Raw genomic sequence first — 17146 nt, forward strand, 5'->3', positions numbered from 1 at the left:
ACAATATGTCATCTAACATTCTTAGCATGTAACACAAATCCTTCACCTATAGCTCTTGTCAGAGCTTTCAGAGCCAAAGATGATTGCCTGTTCCAATTTCTGGAAATACCACCAGAGGTCTGAAAACCCACTACACTAACACGTACCAGCATCTGGACTCAGAACTGAAGCATTATCCGTTGGTAACCATGACCTTGATAAATTAATTGAGGCACTCTGAATGCTGCTTCAGCCAGCTGTACCAGAATCCCTTGAGATCACATCTGATCACACCACGCTGGTTCGGTGAGTGTTTTAAAACATCTCCAAGATGGCACAAGGTGATGTTATAACCTTCCAGCGTTCCATACTCACAGATGCAAAGTACAGGCATCGCTGACTCTCAAAAGATGCTAAAAAAGGGATCATTACATGTCTGTTTCTGAAAAGCAATTATTCCAGATAGTCTCTATAATTAGCACTACTGAATGCAATGCATAGTCTGCCTGGTTTTTCCTCGGGATGTCGTAAAAGATTTTGAAAGGGAAACTAAAGAGCACAGAGCAGGAAAAAGGAATCCTTGGAAGACCAAGAAAAGGGGTAAGAAAGAAGCAAGAACGCATTCATAAGAGCAGTAGTTTTTAAGTTCATATGTTTGCAAGAATAAACTATAATAAGCAAACTCACCCGAATACAACTGAAACAGCATAGCTTGGAGCAATGAGGACACAGACGTGCATCACGCAACTTCTCCATACAAATAAAACATCGGAATACTTCGGCAATGCTCTGCAGAAGGTAAATTATCGCTATTGTTAAGTCACATACTTCAAACATATCAGAGTTGCATTTATCTTCCAGGCAGAGTGCCAGGTTTCACAAACGCAGTCCCATTCCAAACAGCCATGGATAGCGCATCTCAGAGCAAGCCCCTGAGTCAAACACCACGGCTCTCCTCCTCACTTGCTCCTGCATACACCAGCTCTTAGCATCCATTTTACGACACTATTCTTCTACAAGGAATAGCTTCTTTGTTTGGTTTATCTTTTTGCAAGCAGGCCTTTCTGTACCCAAAATACCATTCCCACTTGTGCTCACATGGGATTGAACCGTTGCCAGAAGAAACTGCTGCACCTGCAGATTCTGAACCCACGAGTTTCAATGCAATGGCAATAAACTAATCCAAATGCATGGTAAGTACAAGTGTGCATTACACAGAATGCTAACGAGAAGGGTTGAACTGGACTTTTTTTTATGTTTCTAAGACTTTCATTTAAGGCCTACCATTAGCACTAGCTCCACAATTTCTATGCTCTCTCACACCCTATTTAATCAACCCCTTGGGCAATAAAAATGTAATTTAACATATTGTTTTACTATATCCATTTGAAGAGAGAAACCGTTTGTTCTAGAATACATCCCCCTCATCTCTCTCCATTCTTAAAATGAGAAAGGTATAGTGAAATGCCAAACAATGTTTGCTTTCCACATTGACAGATTTTTCACTGATAAGTAAGTTTTACATTGTGTGTTATACAGGAGTTAGACCCCTTCTGGCTTTAACTATGGAACTTCAAAAGATTCTTCAGACAGGCTAATGCTTTTCTCTACAGAATTACAATTATAATATGAGGCATATCTTCCATTCACAGATACTACAGTATCTCCCATACAGCAGTGTCTTCTTTATTGGTTGCAAAGCATTCAAATGGAACACATACATTTACAGGAAGTTATCACACAAGGTATTTTAGGATATTTTGGCTGCTGTTGAAGCTGCCCAGGTCACAGAGAGCCAGCTCCCAGCGTCCTGCCCTCACAAACGCCAAGGGTGGTTCTGTCAGCCCCGGGGCTCCAGAGCAGCCACCTCCGATGCTCCACCAGTTTATCTAACCCTAACTATGTAAAACAACTGCGTGTCACCTAGAAACGCCACCTCTGCACACCCCGCTCGGCGGCGCGCAGCCCTGCGCATCCCTGCCCCCGCAGAGCTGCGGCTGTTTTCCGCCTCCCGGGCCGCCCACCGCTCGGTGCCGCTTCTGCCTCTTTCCCCTCACGGGAGCGATGGGGACCTGCCGAGGGCCACCCGGCAGCCCTCCCCTGCCCCGTGAACAGGCCGGGATGGCCTGTCCCCAGCTCCCGCTGCAGAGGCCCGGCCCCACCGCTCGCCATCCCCCGCAGAGAAGGTGCGGCCGCCCGCCCGGCTCCCCCGCGGCCTGGGGGAGCGGCCCCGGGGGGCAGCGCTGCCCCCGCACCGCCCTTCCCGCCTTCCCTCAGAGCGCGCGAGCGCAACGGCCGCCCGGCCGCTCACCTCCACACTCTGCTCGTCCATGGCCGCGGTTCCAGCGGCGGGGGAGGCTCTCCCCGGCCCCGCTCCCTACCAGGTGAAAAGCGAAGGCAGCGGGGTTTCAGGTGCCGCTGGTGAGAGGCTGTGCCCCGGCCCCGGTGTGTTCGCGGGGAGCGGGCCGGCTCCTCCCCCCGCGAGCCCGCCCTGCGGCCGCTCAGGGCGGGCCGGGCAGCGCATGCGCAGCGCGCTGCGGCCGTTAGGCCCCGCCCGCCCGCCGCGCCGCCAGGGGGCGGAGCCTCCCCTCAAGCACGGCGGCTCGTCAGCGCCGGGACCCGGTAACGGTCAGGGGAGCGGTGGAGTTCCTCAGTGAGGGGACCCGGTAACGGTCAGGGGAACCGCGGGGCTTCCTCAGCGAGGGGACCCGGTAGCGGCTCAAGGGAAGCGCAGGGCTCGGGCTGGATGCTCAGCGCGGTCAGCGGCGGCTCCCGCCATCGCTGCGGCAGCATCGCGCAGGCGGACGGGAGAGACGCGGCCGCTTTCTGACAGGAATTTCCAACGGCTGGGTTGTCAAACCGGGCTCTCTGGAGCCCCAGCTGTGCGCTCGGTTCCTCGGTGCCCGTGACAGATTTCAGGGGTGAGCGCCAGCGAGACAGCGCTGAACAAAATGCAGCTGCAGGGCTGGATTTGCACAGCTCACAAGGCCGCTGTCCGCGGGGCTGCGCTTGAGTTACACACAGCACAACCATACGTGCAGTTGTTGGCCCACTAACAGGTACCTGTAATTGTTTTAGGCAGGTTTCACTGATAAATTAAATCTTTAACTCTGCTGAAGGTCGAGTAAGGGGTGAGTCTGGTATTGAAAGGGATTGATTTGATTAAGTCTAAATATTAAATCAGTTTGTGATTAGCTTGTAGGTAAAAGGGCCCCCTCAGCAGCAGACATCGTAAAATCAAGTTATCCCTCTCCTTTTCTCCCTTTTCTTCTGCAACAGGCAACCTGTATTCCCAACAAACTCTAAACAGACCAACCAGTTCATTGATGCAGTTCAGAAATGAGCATTTCCCAGCCCGAGGGCACTAATTTAAATTCCTCTCCTATGACAGCCATCACTTTTCATAAAAAACTGTAGGAACTTAATCAACTTCAGATATCTCTCAAACTGGGCCAAAATAAACATAAAAACATTAAACATTTAAAAAAAAAATCCCTTTTTTACTATGCTTGACCAAACATTGCAACAGAGGTTGTGAATTCTTTATCCCTGGCGTTGATAGGATGCCCTGCTCTGAGTTGGGAGGGAACAAACTCCAGAGGTCCCTTCCAACCTCAGCTATTTTGCGAGTCTGCAATTTTACTGAACTGTGAAAAAAACCCAAGATGGTTCACATCAAAGGCAAATGCAAAAGGTCAAGGCCCAGGTTCAGGGTTAGGGCAGGGCTCAGGGTCAGGAGTCACATAAAAGCATAATAAATCTATGCCCTTAGCTTTCATCATTTATTCAGGAATGTAAGTACAATTAAGTTTTTTGGGGTATTGGTCTTAAAAACCCACTCAGGAATGTAAGCAAGAATATGGAAGTGTCACATGGCTAACAGTACTCTTTAAAGTAACCAAAAAAACCAAGAAAAAGGGCATCGACTGTAGTTCTGTAAATATCCAAGATAAAATACCAACCTCAAAGTTTTTTAACTCTCCAGTTTTAAGTATTATAAATAGAATTTGGACACAAAACCACTAACAGCTTTCCAACAGTGGACTTAAAACTCCAAGAGACCAGCAAAATAACTTGCTTGTTAATAATCCAGGACCTATGACTAAAACGCTTGTGTGTCAAATTAGAATGGAGTTGAGCTTTCGTTTACACAATTAATTTAACATTTCCTTGCTTGTCAAGTTCCACAATAGCAAGTTCTTTCAAGATTTGTATTCTTGAGTCCGTGGCTTTCATATTCATCTTGTTCATCTGCAAAATACTCAGTGCTGCTCTGTAAGACAAAAGCAAACTACTTAGCAAAACAGGCTATCAAACATCAATCCGGTCTGGCAGAAAAAGGCTAAAAAGCACATACTGTTTAATGAATTATTTTTGTGACTGCCCTGTAATTCTCATGCTTATTCAGGTTTTCATCAACTTTTCATTGCTACTTCAAATTGAGAACTGTCATTTGCTGATCCAGCCTTAGGGTGAAACCAACATGAAAAAAATCTGTTTCAGAAGAACTGACATTCAGTTTTGAAAATTATCAAATCATACAAGCTATTTCTATACTGATTAATTTAGGGGGGTTTGCATGATGGCCTAACACTTTGGAGTATGTATGTAACTAAGAATCGTGTAGGTGAGTAAAATCAATTTAAGAAGTTATAATATAGCAGCAAATGGTTAACTAGCTGGTTTTGTTTAATTTGAAAACACTGAATTTCTTTGCAGCTTATAGAATTCTTATCAATGAATGGCTTTGTCTTACCTGTTCTTATTTACAACGAAGTGGTTAAATAACTCCCTGTAGAAATTGTTCAAGTCTGCTAATTTAACAGTACTTCTGACACTCCTTGGTACAGTCAAAAGTATTTCCTCGCTCAGTGGTTTGAATTGTGATTCTACGAAATGAGACAGAAGGTATTTGTTTCTTCAGAAATGAGGCCAAAGATAGAAAGTATTTTCATTACTCTTCAGAAATCCCCTAAATGAGTCTAAAGGAAGATTTTCCAGCAGGAGGAAGGAGAGGAGGAAGATACCCCTTCCAAACTATCACTGCATCTGCAGATATTTAATTTGAGATCTGGTGTAGATTAATAAATTGGGTCAGTTACTTGTTTTTTTTCTTTTTTTTTTTAAGAACTAGGAAAATTCCTTTCTCTAAGTAGGATAAATGGATTAAACAAGACCTATTTCTATGGTAAGACTAGTACACCATTTCTTCCAGTTCATAAACACAACGGTATCCACTTCAACCCCACCAAAAGAAGAAAAACTCCCAGAGACATGGGAACTATCTGTGGAATATAACTAAGAGCTCACTTGCTTATATTAAAGTCTAAATTCTTCACATAAATGCAGAGGTTACTAGTGCTTGGGAGTGAAAACACTGAATATACTGTGCATCAGAGGCTCGATTATTTTAAGAGCTCAGAAACCATAGCCAGGTCTCGGCCTGTTCCGACTTCCTGTGAGATTTGCCCCTGTTGTACTGGGGGTAAAACAGCCCCTATTTGTCAGGTGACGTTATTTACAATATCTGCCTTTTTTTCAAAAGGATAATAGTTTAATTACTTCCTGAATTCTAGAGAGTAACTTGATATGTTTAAATATCACAGAACCGTTAGAGTTCAATATTAGAGATGGAAGTCGTAGGAGAGACTGATACTAGTCACAAAGGTTACTTACGGGGTGCAGGGCGGGAGATCAGTCAAGTCGTTTTTTACCAAAAAAAACCCAACAAAAACAAACAGTGGGAAGACTATTCTTTCAGCACTTACCTTCAGATGAGCCAGGAATTGTAGATCCTGAACAAAATGCCTAAAAATAAACACGAGAGAATGTCAGGATTTGTTAGGATTAATTAGTATACAATAAACATGAAAAGTTTGGTAGAAACTTCAGTCCCATTTCTGAAGAATTCCATGCATTTGAAAGTACCAAGTGACAAAAACAGCCCTTCTGACGTCAGCGGAGCTGCTCAGGATTAACGGTTTCTGGAATCCTGACACTATGTGGCCTAATTACCTCGTCCGCTGGCGATTCCATTTCTTTAGCAGTTTGACAGGTTAACTGCTGTGCTGCAGCCTGCTCTTCTTCCGACAGAGGGAAGCGCTAGAAAAAAAGGCAAACAGATAACTCTGATACTTCCAGCTCCTAGGGTGATGATATTTACAGAAGAACTCAATGTCTGTGCAGCCCTCTTCTCATGGAAACTAATAGTAGCCTCCTACTTTCCTTCAAATAAAAGCAAATTTACAAGCTCAGTATTTCTAAAAAGATCCAACCATAATTGTCCTTTAACATCAATACTATAAATGACTCAATGAAAATAAGATAAACTAAATAAAAAGAAGTATTTCACATAATGACTTAATTTCTCCGTAACAGTTTAATCCATCTTTGGTTTAGGAAATACTCAAAGGAGAAGAAAATCTTTATCTAAATAGTCTAAATATAACTCAAGAGACAAGTATTCCACTTTAGCCAAATCCAAATATGAAATTATTCTTGGCAGCATATCCCTGGAACACAGAAAGTATTTTTCCTTTCTGTGACATGTAACTACTGTCTTTTAAATCATTTTACAGAACATTTTATCTGTAAAGACTTAACAGGAACTTGGCTGGAGCTGCTGACAGATTAAACACGATCTTGGGTCGCTGTCATTAGAACATTAGTGAGAGCTCAGATCTGGGAATGTGGTTTAGTCCCACCAGCTCTGTCTCTGCCACTAGACTATCAATTAGCTTTTAAATCATCTTATTTGTAAAAGGACAAAATTAATGCTTTCACAGCCTCTTCAAAACTGTAATGAAGCAGTGTCTGAAAACCACTTACAAAAATGTGTTTGTTGGATTTTTTTAATAGATAGACATTATCACAGAATCCCAGAATGTCAGGGATTGGAAGGGACCTGGAAAGCTCATCCAGTGCAATCCCCCCATGGAGCAGGAACACCCAGATGAGGTTACACAGGAAGGTGTCCAGGCGGGTTGGAATGTCTGCACAGAAGGAGACTCCACAACCTCCCTGGGCAGCCTGGGCCAGTGTCTGTCACCCTCACTGAGAAGAAGTTTCTTCTCAAATTTAAGTGGAACCTCTTGTGTTCCAGTTTGAACCCATTACCCCCTGTCCTGTCATTGGTTGTCACCGAGAAGAGCCTGGCTCCATCCTTCTGACACTCACCCTTTAGATATCTGTGAACATTAATGAGGTCACCCCTCAGTCTCCTCTTCTCCAAGCTCCAGAGCCTCAGCTCCCTCAGCCTTTCCTCATAAGGGAGATGCTCCACTCCCTTCAGCATCTTTGTTGCCCTATTATGATACTGAGAAAAACTTATTTCTCCAGTCTTGCAAATATTTCCTCAGGGAAATGGTCTTAACTTCTAAGAGCCTGCACATATAACAGTTTCCAATGGAACTACTCACATCTACCTAAAGTTTCTACAAATGCGTGTTCATTTACAGGGTGAGACCTGAGTGATTAAAATTAAACTACTACCTCGAGGTCAGTATGTTGCTGTAAGGCCTGAACCATCTTCATTGTGTTCTCGAGAGCAGCGCGGATGCCCTTCATGGATTCTCTCTGCTCCGCAGAAATTTTTTCCAGCTGCATACATAGCGTTTTATAACGAGATTTCACCACCGAGAGCTTTTCCAAGAGAGCAACTGGATTCTCCTATGTAGAAATTAAAAGCTCGTTTCATTTACGAAGAGAAAATTAATGTGGCCACATACCAATTAAAAGCGCAGGCATTAGAGACACTAAAATATAACATGACATGACCCTTTGCAATGAAAAGTGTGGCTGTAAGCGTCTGTTTCATCTATACATTTAATTTTTCATAAGCAAAAATGATAGTGCTAATAAAACAGCACAAGTCTGTGGTTTGACAACAAAAACAGGAGGATGAATTTATAGTGTTGGTGAATTTTAACAGCTTTTCTGAGTTGGAAAGGTTAGGGACTTCAAAGGAAAAAGATGATTTTTCCACTATATGTCACATTATACATGGAGAAGGGAGCTTATTTATAAAATCCTTTACATGCTGCCATTTATTATTTTCATCTTCTTCTCATCTCTCTCTCCCAAATCTGAATTTAGTCATTGCTTATTATCAAGTTTATATTGGAGCAAAAATTTGTCAAAGCAAAACCTGGGAAAATTTCACTATACCAAGAAATCAAGGAAGTTTTGTTGGTTCACAGAATATTAGGGATTGGAAGGGACCTCGAAAACTCATCCAGTCCAACCCCCCTGCCGGAGCAGGAACACCCAGATGAGGTTACACAGGAAGGTGTCCAGGCGGGTTTTGAATGTCTCTGGAGTAGGAGACTCCACAACCCCCTGGGCAGCCTGTTCCAGTGTCTGTCACCCTCACTGAGAAGAAGTTTCTTCTGAAATTTAAGTGGAACCTTTTGTGTTTCAGTTTGAACCCATTACCCCTTGTCCTACCATTGGTTGTCACCGAGAAGAGCCTGGCTCCATCCTCCTGACACTCACCCTTTAGATATCTGTAAACATTAATGAGGTCACCCCTCAGTCTCCTCTTGTCCAGCTCCAGAGCCCCAGCTCCCTCAGCCTTTCCTCACACGGGAGATGCTCCACTCCCTTCAGCATCTTTGTTGCCCTGCGCTGGACTCTCTGCAGCAGTTCCCTGTCCTGCTGGAACTGAGGGGCCACAGCTGGACACAATATTCCAGGTGTGGTCTCACCAGGGCAGAGTAGAGGGGAAGGAGAATCTTCCCCCTGGTTGCTGCACTGAATTCAAACTCAGCCAGTTATGCTGATATATGATACAAGAAATACTTTACAATAAAAACCTAAGAACGAGATAAAAGAACAGGCACATACATTTTAGGATTAAAGAAAAATACCCATTTATCAACCAACTTCATGCAAAATGCAATAAAATTGATTAATTTAATCTCAAAATACCTCTTCTGCTGGATTATCAGGAAGACTTTTCATTATTTCAAATTCCAGTCTGTGTTGAATATAATCCAGATCAGATTCTGCCTTCTGGAACTAAAATATTTAAGATCAGCCACAGTGTATTAAAAAACAAAAACTGCAGCCAACCACCAACCATTCGCCTTTCCTGTATTTCAAGGAAGCAGAAACCTCTGTTTTAAAGGTTCATGTTTTATAAAAATAAGTTTCTATTCCTCCAATCTGGCCCATTAGCTGATGTTTGCCAGTTGTGCTGACAAACTTCAGCCTGAAAAACAGCAATAAACTTTCAGACTTCATATAACCATTTCCCTCTCACGTGTAAGAATTACACACACACACACTTGCAAATTTACCAGATTTCCCAAATTGTTCTCTTCACATCTTGCCGTTAGTACCTTTTTCATGCAGCTCCCCAAAATCCATAATAACATTTCCATCTTTTCCTATATTACATGGCCTTGCAATGCCAAAACTCTCAAGTTGTTAAGCAGTACAGCAAAGAGATAAGTCATAGCAATAGAAAAGAACATGCATATTTGTTAAGCTGATCTTCACTGAATGCAGGAGATGTTTGATTTTTTTCTTCTGAAATATTAACATATTTTTTGTCATTTTTTAGAGCTTTTCCTTGGTTAGTTGCCTTTCTTTTCAAACATGAGAAGATTGGCAACACTCAGTTATTTACACAGCAGAGATAATGAATAAGTGTTCAGGATCCAAGCATATCAGAGATGTTATTATTAATTATGTTAGGAATGCATTCTCTCAGATGGTTATAATACCCAGAATACATTTTATTATTCCCAAATAAACCAGCCTGACAAATAGATAACTCAATTGATGACATCACATTTCTTTCCTTGGGATAAATAAGCCACCAGAGAACTGTCTAATTGCCTTGTAAAACACTCTGCTGATAGCATTATTACTTAATTAGTTTTAGTCTGCAATTTTAATATCTATTAAGGACTTCTGCTGTAAAGAAAGGCAGTTTTCCCAGTTCACAAAAACCTCACGAATCTCTTACCGTAATGGTTTGGGATTTTACAGTCGCAAAAGAGACTATGATGAAAGCAAATTAAAAATGCTCGTAAGTGTGGTTTTCACTATTTATATTGAGATTAACCCTGAAGTAATCATTACAACTTTGTTAAGGATCGAAATAAGTCGCTAAAGTGATAAACTTCAGGAATGTTTGGATGTCACCTGTGGTCAATATTCAATATTGATAATTTGAGATTTACAGAATGACAATAAGCTGCTAATACCATACTACCACCGTGATTCGAGACATTAAAAATTGAATGTGAAACTGAATACTTATCTATTTCAAAGCACGTTTATAAGTACTGCTGTATATTCCTCCGTTACAATCCATTTTTCCTTTGTTTTATAAATATTTATTTCTTGCTGTATTTCATGAAACCTACACCCGCAAAAATCTCACCTTAGTGTAACAGATTAGGTCCATTTGTATGATGACTATTGTACAACAATCCCACAGAAAATGCACGTTGTGAAATGTATGTTTATAATTTACTCACGGGCTTAGAAGAAAGTGTTTGAAACTGAGCCAAGCGACCATGGCTGGGTTTCTGCTTTCGGATGCTTTGACAATACTATTGCACTGCTAGCTGGGAAGTACAGTAGTGCAATAAAGTCAGAGCATTCGTTAGCAGCAAGAATTCTGCACAGTAATCAATACACTCAAAATACGTATTGGAAAATGAGTCAGATAGTGGTTTCTGTGGATTATGGAGAACTGGCTCAGGTTAATATTCAGGTTAATACACACACAAGAACTAACAAATTACAAGACATTCTAATTATTCATAATGGAGCGGAGAGAGATGATCGCTAACGCACACAGAGCAACAACCCGAGTCAGCTCCGTCCCATCACGTTTCCCTAGAACACACGGTAGGAAATCAGGATGATACACACTGATCTTTCCTCTTTGTAGGGGATTTTTCGCTAAGGAAACGCAGAGTTGATGGATTTGTCATTCAAAGACCAGTCAACACTTCTTGGCAAGTAACTAGAAGACGAGTGCAAAAAACTAAATTAGCGGCAATCCCATTTTACAGTTGTTTTGGAAATCGCGTTAGCTCTTAGACATACAATAGCGACTTTTGACTAGAAGAATAATAATAATAACGTCGATAGCATTGCTGGCCAATGCCCTTTTAACATTGCACTGCTTTTTGTGCATGATCACCAGTAGTACAACATAAAAAGGGCACTGGACAGACACCACTCGAAGAAAATTGAGGTCCACTGTGCTGAAAATGCGGCGACTGAAGTTGATTAAATTGCAGTGAACGAAGCACCCCCAGCTCAGCCGGCAGTGGATCCACTTGATCCATCCCGCCACCTCCACCCCCCCGCGCTGCCGGCGCGAATGAAACAGCCCAACCGGCCTCTCCTCCCCGCACACCCCCGCGGGGAAGATGGGCCAGCCCAGGTGAGAGCTCCACCTTCACCCCCTGCTGAGAGAAAATGGACTAGTCCGGGCGCGCTCTGCTCTAACACCGCCCCCCCCCCACGGCAACGGGGAAATGAAAAGGACCGGTCCGGTCCGGCCGCGCCCTCAACGGCCCCGTTTCCGCCACCATGGAGGGCGGTAAACGCGCCCGGGACCGCGCGGAACCCGCCCCCTTCTCCCCCCCCCCAGGTGAGAGGGAAATGGCCGGGCCCTGCCCCCGCGCTGAGGGGGTGAATGGAGCGGCACCAGCAAGCCCCGCCCCTCCGGGGGGGTGGGGGGGGAGCAGAATGGACCGGCCCGGCCGAACTCGCCTGACCCGAGCGGCGGGCGGCGGTCGCCCCGTCCTGGGCTGCGCGGGCTCCGCTCAGGGCCCGGATGGGGCGCGGGCGCGGCTGGGGGCGCGGAGGGAAGGCGGCCGCCTTCCCTCCGCGCCCCCAGCCGCGCCCGCGCCCTCCTTTCCCCCGCTCAGGCGGCAGCCCCGTGCCCTCCGAGGCGCTCCCGCCGCCGGACCCCGGCCCGGCCGCCCCTCAGCGCGGCCGCCGCCCGGACTCACCATGGTCTCGAGCCTGGTAACCGCCGTCTCCATGTTGAATAGTTGACATTCCTCAGGCGGCGGCGGGGAGATACCCACCCCCCGCTCCGCAGGATGGGAGAGTCGGCGGCCCCCATTGGGCAGCTGTCACTCGCTGCTCGTTTCCCATTGGCTGGCCGCTGACAGAGCGCGCTCGCCATTGGGTCGAGAAGAATGTAAACCCTTTCCGAGGTAGGGGGGAGACCATTGGTTGGTAGAACAGCAGCAGTCAGTGATTGGCTGAGTGGGGGGGCGCCGCGAGCCGCCATTGGTCCAGGGTGGAATCTAGCGGTGATTGGCTGGAGTAGGAAGCGCAACGCCGCAATTGGCGGGAAGGGGAGCGGCGGTTGAGCTGCGCTCCCTCTCCGGCGGGGCGGGGGGGCGCCGCTCACCTCCTCCGGTTCCCTCCGGTGCGTCGGTGCTCTCCCGCTTTTCAACACCATTGGCCTTTTCCCAAATCCTGCAGCTGCTGGGCGGGGCTGAAAAACCTTTCACCCAATGGCGGGACGCATCTCCTCTGCGACCCCGGGGGCGGGGCGGAGCAGCGCCGGGCTCGCCATTGGCTCTTCGCGTCTGTCCAACGGCCAATCAGCACGCGGCTAGCACGGGCGGCGGCCGGGACGGCAGAGAGCGGCGCTCCCATTGGCTGCGCGCGGCGCGGGGAGCGGTTTGAATCGGCGGCGCCGGGCGGGAGGTGAGCGGGGCTGAGGGGGAGGGCGGGGGGGAGGAGGCTCCGGGTCCCCGGTCCCCCGGGACCCCCCCGCCCCAGCCGTGTGAGGAACCGGCAGCTCCTCGGTGCGGGTGGGCGGGGCTGAGGGGCGATCGTTGCGGTAACGCTTGAGCCTCCGGTCAGGGGAGCCCAGGGCCCTTCCTGTGGTTTCTTCGTGTCTGTTGCCTCGGTTCCCGAGTGTAACTTTCCCAAAACGCAGCGTTTGTCGCTTCAGGATAAAGAAAAGCCGTCAATACAAGCCCATCTGCAATGGTACTTTTTACACTGTTTGCTCCTCTCGTGTACAAATACAAACCCGGCGGGGCTCAGGAACTTAAGGGTCTATTTTTTATCAGTTGTGTGTGTTGCTTGTAGCAAGACAACTGCGAATAACTTGGGATGGGTTGTTGAGATGCAGCCCACGTTCTTCCCCATGTGGCAATAGCTCTGTGGGTATATTCACATACATTAATTGTAAATTTGTGGTTTTTAACAGTAATGGCAAAGTATAAGAAACGCCGACGAAAACAGAGAGCCAGAGCAAAATTTGTGCTTGATAAAAAAATAGAAGCTGCAAAGCCCCAGGACTCAGTTTGTCCTTCTCCCTGGTAAGACGCGCAGTTTGAACTTTTCCTTTCAACCCCATTTTTGGGTCCCGATAGTTCATGGAACTGAGGTAATGGGGTGGTGCTCGGAGCCCATCCACATCCTGGCATGGACAAATTATTTTATCTTGTATATCTTCTAGTACTCTATCATTAACTTTAACATATAAGAAAAGCAATTTGGACAAAAATGTATCGCAAATATAAAATTTTTCTTCCCCCTTTATCAAAGCGTATCTCAGTCTTTCCCGGTCTCTGTGCTCGTGTTTGCACTGTAATCACCTGCTGCTGTTGGTACTTGTGATTTCCAGGTGGTTGGTGACAGTTAAGGTTTTTAAAGGTTGAAATGATCAATACAATGATGGCCTCATTCGGAAATGTTGTGTCCCAGGTCGGCAGGTGATCTTCCTCTGAGCACATCATCTGTCCCAAGCCATCTGTCCTCACTCTGGTCATTGGCCTTGCCCAGTGTCAAAAATGTGGTAAAACCCTTTACGACAACAGCATCGTTGTTATACTGTTGGTGCCAGAACACGGTTGCACAGGTAACTTTTCTACTTCTCCATTTTTCGCCAACGTCTGAGTTTGTTCTTAGTGCTCAGAGCAGGATATGCAGTCAGACTCGAGAACTAAGCTGTAGATTTAATTATTGAAACATCTAAAGCATATTTTATGTTTACTGTTGAAGGAATAAATATGAGAAGAATGTGAAGGCATCTCTGGACATTAAATCCATATGTGCATTTGTAGGGTTTTTTATTGAAATATCAGGAGGATTTGCAGTGACACAGGGTGCAGTTTTTCTTTAATAGCAGAGTGATTGTGTGAGCTTTTCAGGTCAAATGTGAATTATACTTTAGAATTCCTGGATGAAGTTCAAGTGTTTTTGGAGAAGGTCACCCAAGGAACTATGTGTTGAAATTCTGTATCTTCACATTGTGTATCTTCACTGTTCACTGCAAGGTGAAGACTTTGTGATAGAACTTTCAGTGGTAATCGTAGCCCTGTCTCTGGAAACATAACTGGGTTGTAAAAATGCTTATCTGGTTTATTTTTATGCTTAGAGTTTTAAGGTGGTTAAAGACACCATATTTCCGTCACAAATCTACTTAAGGGAGCTGAATACGTTCAGAGAGCAGCTGGAAAAGTTGGAAACTGAATTTTCCAGACTACAAGGGACACTCCAGGTGAGTCTCAGTCTCAGCGGGGCAGGGGAACGTTTGCTTGTGTAAGCACGTAAGAAACTGTTGTAGTGCAAGTGAACTGAAATCTTAAGAGCTTCTCATGGGGCATTGTGTCACTTCTTGGCATTCAGCATTTTGGATAAACTGTGGTTACTTCATGGTTTGAGTGAACTGGTTTGCTGGTGAGTCTCATAAGAGGCTTTTTATGTCTCTCTGGATCAACTGAAGTCAGAACCTCTGTTCTCTGAAATTCTCTCTACCTTTGCCAGTAGATGTAATATTCTCTTACTTATTTGTTTTGCTTTCAGACAAATGGAGTTGCAGCCTTGTCTTCAGAAAATTCCCTTTGTCAAAAGTGTAATAAACCGGTTCTGGGTGTTCCTGTACAAACACCGATGGGCCCATCGCCAACCTCCGGGCCTTCTGCACCGCAACAGCAGCCTGTATCTGCGCCCCCGCCTGTATCTGCGCCCCCGCCTGTATCTGCGCCCCCGCCTGTATCTGCGCCCCCGCCACCTCCTCCGCCTCCACCACCACTGCCCCCACCAAAACTGCCCCCAGCACCTCTCCTCTTCAAACGGGGCAACGGCTCCAAAGCACCCCTGGTAGGCACTGAGGGGGTTCCTCTATTTCTTCATTCGTGTCTGAGTGTTTTGGACCTGGCTTCATCAGGAAGGTGCGTCTTTGTGAATGCTCGGTCACTTGCCAATCCTCATTTTTGTTTTCAGGCCCCAGCACCAAAAAAAGACGGGCCGATGCAGATCACTCTCAAAGATCTCCTGAATGTAAAACTGAAGAAGACAGGCAGCAACCTGAGAACGGACAAGGTAAACTGGAGGATGGATGGATAAATGGGTGATGATGCATCAAGGCAAACGCCACCCTGTATCCCCTGTATTTCCTGGAACACTTATCTTAGCCCTAAATTTCACTAAATTAATTCTTCTCTTCCAAAAACCCAGTGATCACCTTAAGTAATCCTAATTCTGCACCTGGATATTTGAAGTGAAGAAATTCAGTGACTAATTCCCATCTTGTCGGGCGTGCGGGATAGTTCTCATTTCACATTAAGGGCATGTAGCTCTCATGTAGCTTCCTGTCTGTGTGTTATCAATAGATGTTGGGCTTTCTTGTGCCCAGCTGAAATGTTGTTTGCAAAAGTCTGGGGGTTTTTAATAAATCTGTTCTTTATCCAAGGCACATTCAAAAAGCATAAAAGTCAAAAACCACAGAAATCTTTTGGAGTATAAATATTAAAAGTTTATTTGTGGTAACACTTCTTTTCTGACTTTAGGCAGAATCACCAGTGAAGGCACGCAGGGCGTTAATTACAGTCTCAGATTTACAGAGTGTTACTCTGAGGCCTAAATCCAAGCCATCAGCTCACGTTACAAGCTCCTTAATGTAAGATATGTTCTCCCTTTCTTTGTTATTATCTCTTCTGTTTGAAACAGTGATTAACATTGCTTACACAGTGGAAAACATTTTAACAATTTTGTTTTGTTCTGTCAGTACCCCTCCTAAAAATCAGTTAGATCTTCGAAAACATCTGAAGAAAGTCAATATACAGAGGTAAGTTCCTTTCTATTCTCTTGTGTTTTTTTCCTAGAAAAAGCAGAGAACTAACCATAGTTCCCCATGTTTGCAATCTTTTCAGAAGTCCCGGTGGCACTCCACTCAACAGCAAGGAAAACATTGAATGTGGCTCTGGGTTGACACCAATAATGACACAGGCACTGCGGCGCAAATTTCAGGCAAGTCATGGTGTTGCTCGTTTTGAAACTATAACCTGGCTTTAAAATCCGTGGGATTTCATCCTGATCTTTTTCCCTATGGTGCAATGCCATTTGTATGTATTACACTTTACAGTCTCTCCGTAATTCATACCCAAAAGTGCCCATAAATAAGGCCACTTGTTTTAGTGATTCCCATTTTAATGGTAAGGAAAGTGCAGAATGGAAATGCCGTTGCCTGGCTTTCAGCAGGTTGTTTGACAATGGTAAGAAGAAAAGTTGCTTTTTCGATGGGACTTCTAGTGCCTCACAAAATCTGATGGTTACTAATGCCTTTTATTTTAAGGATGTGCTGTGTCGGTTTCCTTTTATGTTGCCGGAAAGAATTACACTATATTTTAGCTCAGTCATAATTAGTACTAAGTTCATCTTCCAGGATCTGACCCCTTTGTTATTTTGACAGATGGCTCACCCGAGGAGCCCCTCGCCCGCCCGGTTCAGCGCCGCAAACAGCTTCGATGAACAAAAGTAGGTTTATGGAACAACATATTTTTCACTCGTGGTCAGGAAGCCGCTTGAATCCCATTTTTATCTCGCTCAGGCGTATGTATTTTTAATTAAATCTAGTGTGTATGAGAACAGGACATTATTTAGCAGATTTCTGCTTTTTAAAGGCACCGTCTATTTAATGAGTCTCAATCTGGTTGCATCTTATCTGTTAATGGCAAAAAACCCATGAACTTTCTGAAGTATTTGCTACCTGGCTGCTGCTGAAGCGTGGACTATTTTGTTCCCAGCACTGATGCTGCTTCTGGTATAAATATGTATTTGCTGAAATTTGGTATAAATATGTATTTACTAAAATTCTGTTTCGTTTTATCCTTTTTTTAACAAGAAAGATCTTGATGGTAATTACACAGATTCAAAGAAAATA

General features: G+C 45.0%; 3 protein-coding genes across 8 annotated transcripts in view; 1 reads left to right on the forward strand and 2 right to left on the reverse strand.

Annotated features, from left to right (window-relative positions):
• The window catches only part of TRIM37 (tripartite motif containing 37), a 27161-nt gene extending 24685 nt beyond the window's left edge, over window positions 1-2476 (reverse strand). For all 3 annotated transcript variants that reach the window (XR_014185627.1, XM_082068245.1, XM_082068244.1), the window contains exons 1-2: window positions 2291-2476; window positions 667-768 (exon numbers count right to left, since the gene is read on the reverse strand). Coding sequence is in view for 2 of the 3 variants with exons in the window: in XM_082068245.1 (XP_081924371.1) it covers window positions 667-768; window positions 2291-2311 (123 nt within the window). In the remaining variant the exon portion in view is untranslated. The remainder of the gene's footprint in view (window positions 1-666; window positions 769-2290) is intronic.
• Window positions 2477-3740: 1264 nt separating this feature from the next.
• Window positions 3741-12108, reverse strand: SKA2 (spindle and kinetochore associated complex subunit 2). 2 transcript variants are annotated; one of them, XM_082068252.1, is made up of 7 exons: window positions 11964-12108; window positions 8908-8997; window positions 7468-7647; window positions 5995-6081; window positions 5748-5787; window positions 4736-4868; window positions 3741-4252 (listed from the first exon to the last, which is right to left on the reverse strand). In XM_082068252.1, the coding sequence occupies exons 1-7, from the start codon at window positions 11994-11996 to the stop codon at window positions 4126-4128; spliced, it is 690 nt and encodes a 229-aa protein (XP_081924378.1). In that variant the 5' UTR covers window positions 11997-12108; the 3' UTR covers window positions 3741-4125. The 2 variants fall into 2 exon arrangements, with proteins under 2 accessions (XP_081924378.1, XP_081924379.1); XM_082068253.1 differs by having other exon boundaries at window positions 7471-7647; window positions 11964-12107.
• Window positions 12109-12291: 183 nt separating this feature from the next.
• Window positions 12292-17076, forward strand: PRR11 (proline rich 11). 3 transcript variants are annotated; one of them, XM_082068248.1, is made up of 10 exons: window positions 12292-12675; window positions 13187-13298; window positions 13687-13840; window positions 14360-14482; window positions 14788-15084; window positions 15208-15306; window positions 15774-15883; window positions 15992-16051; window positions 16137-16233; window positions 16676-17076. In XM_082068248.1, exons 2-10 carry the CDS (start codon window positions 13189-13191, stop codon window positions 16742-16744), a joined length of 1119 nt encoding a protein of 372 aa, XP_081924374.1. In that variant the 5' UTR covers window positions 12292-12675; window positions 13187-13188; the 3' UTR covers window positions 16745-17076. The 3 variants fall into 3 exon arrangements, with proteins under 3 accessions (XP_081924374.1, XP_081924375.1, XP_081924376.1); XM_082068249.1 differs by lacking the exon at window positions 12292-12675 and adding an exon at window positions 12743-12782; XM_082068250.1 differs by lacking the exon at window positions 12292-12675 and adding an exon at window positions 12757-12776.
• The last annotated feature ends 70 nt before the right edge of the window (window positions 17077-17146 follow it).

The sequence above is a fragment of the Streptopelia decaocto genome (assembly GCF_964273445.1).
Source record: "Streptopelia decaocto genome assembly, chromosome: 18".
NCBI lineage: Eukaryota > Metazoa > Chordata > Aves > Columbiformes > Columbidae > Streptopelia > Streptopelia decaocto.

Coding starts and splice junctions, on each gene's coding strand:
- SKA2 (XM_082068252.1), bottom strand. CDS start 11,996: ATGGAGACGGCGGTTACCAGGCTCGAGACCATG. Junction 7,648..8,907: donor CTGATAATCCAGCAGAAGAG/GTATTTTGAGAT, acceptor ATTTCTACATAG/GAGAATCCAGTTGCTCTCTT. Junction 5,788..5,994: donor TGGAATCGCCAGCGGACGAG/GTAATTAGGCCA, acceptor GTTTATTTTTAG/GCATTTTGTTCAGGATCTAC.
- PRR11 (XM_082068248.1), top strand. CDS start 13,189: ATGGCAAAGTATAAGAAACGCCGACGAAAACAGAGAGCCAGAGCAAAA. Junction 15,307..15,773: donor GCAACCTGAGAACGGACAAG/GTAAACTGGAGG, acceptor TTCTGACTTTAG/GCAGAATCACCAGTGAAGGC. Junction 15,884..15,991: donor CACGTTACAAGCTCCTTAAT/GTAAGATATGTT, acceptor TTGTTCTGTCAG/TACCCCTCCTAAAAATCAGT.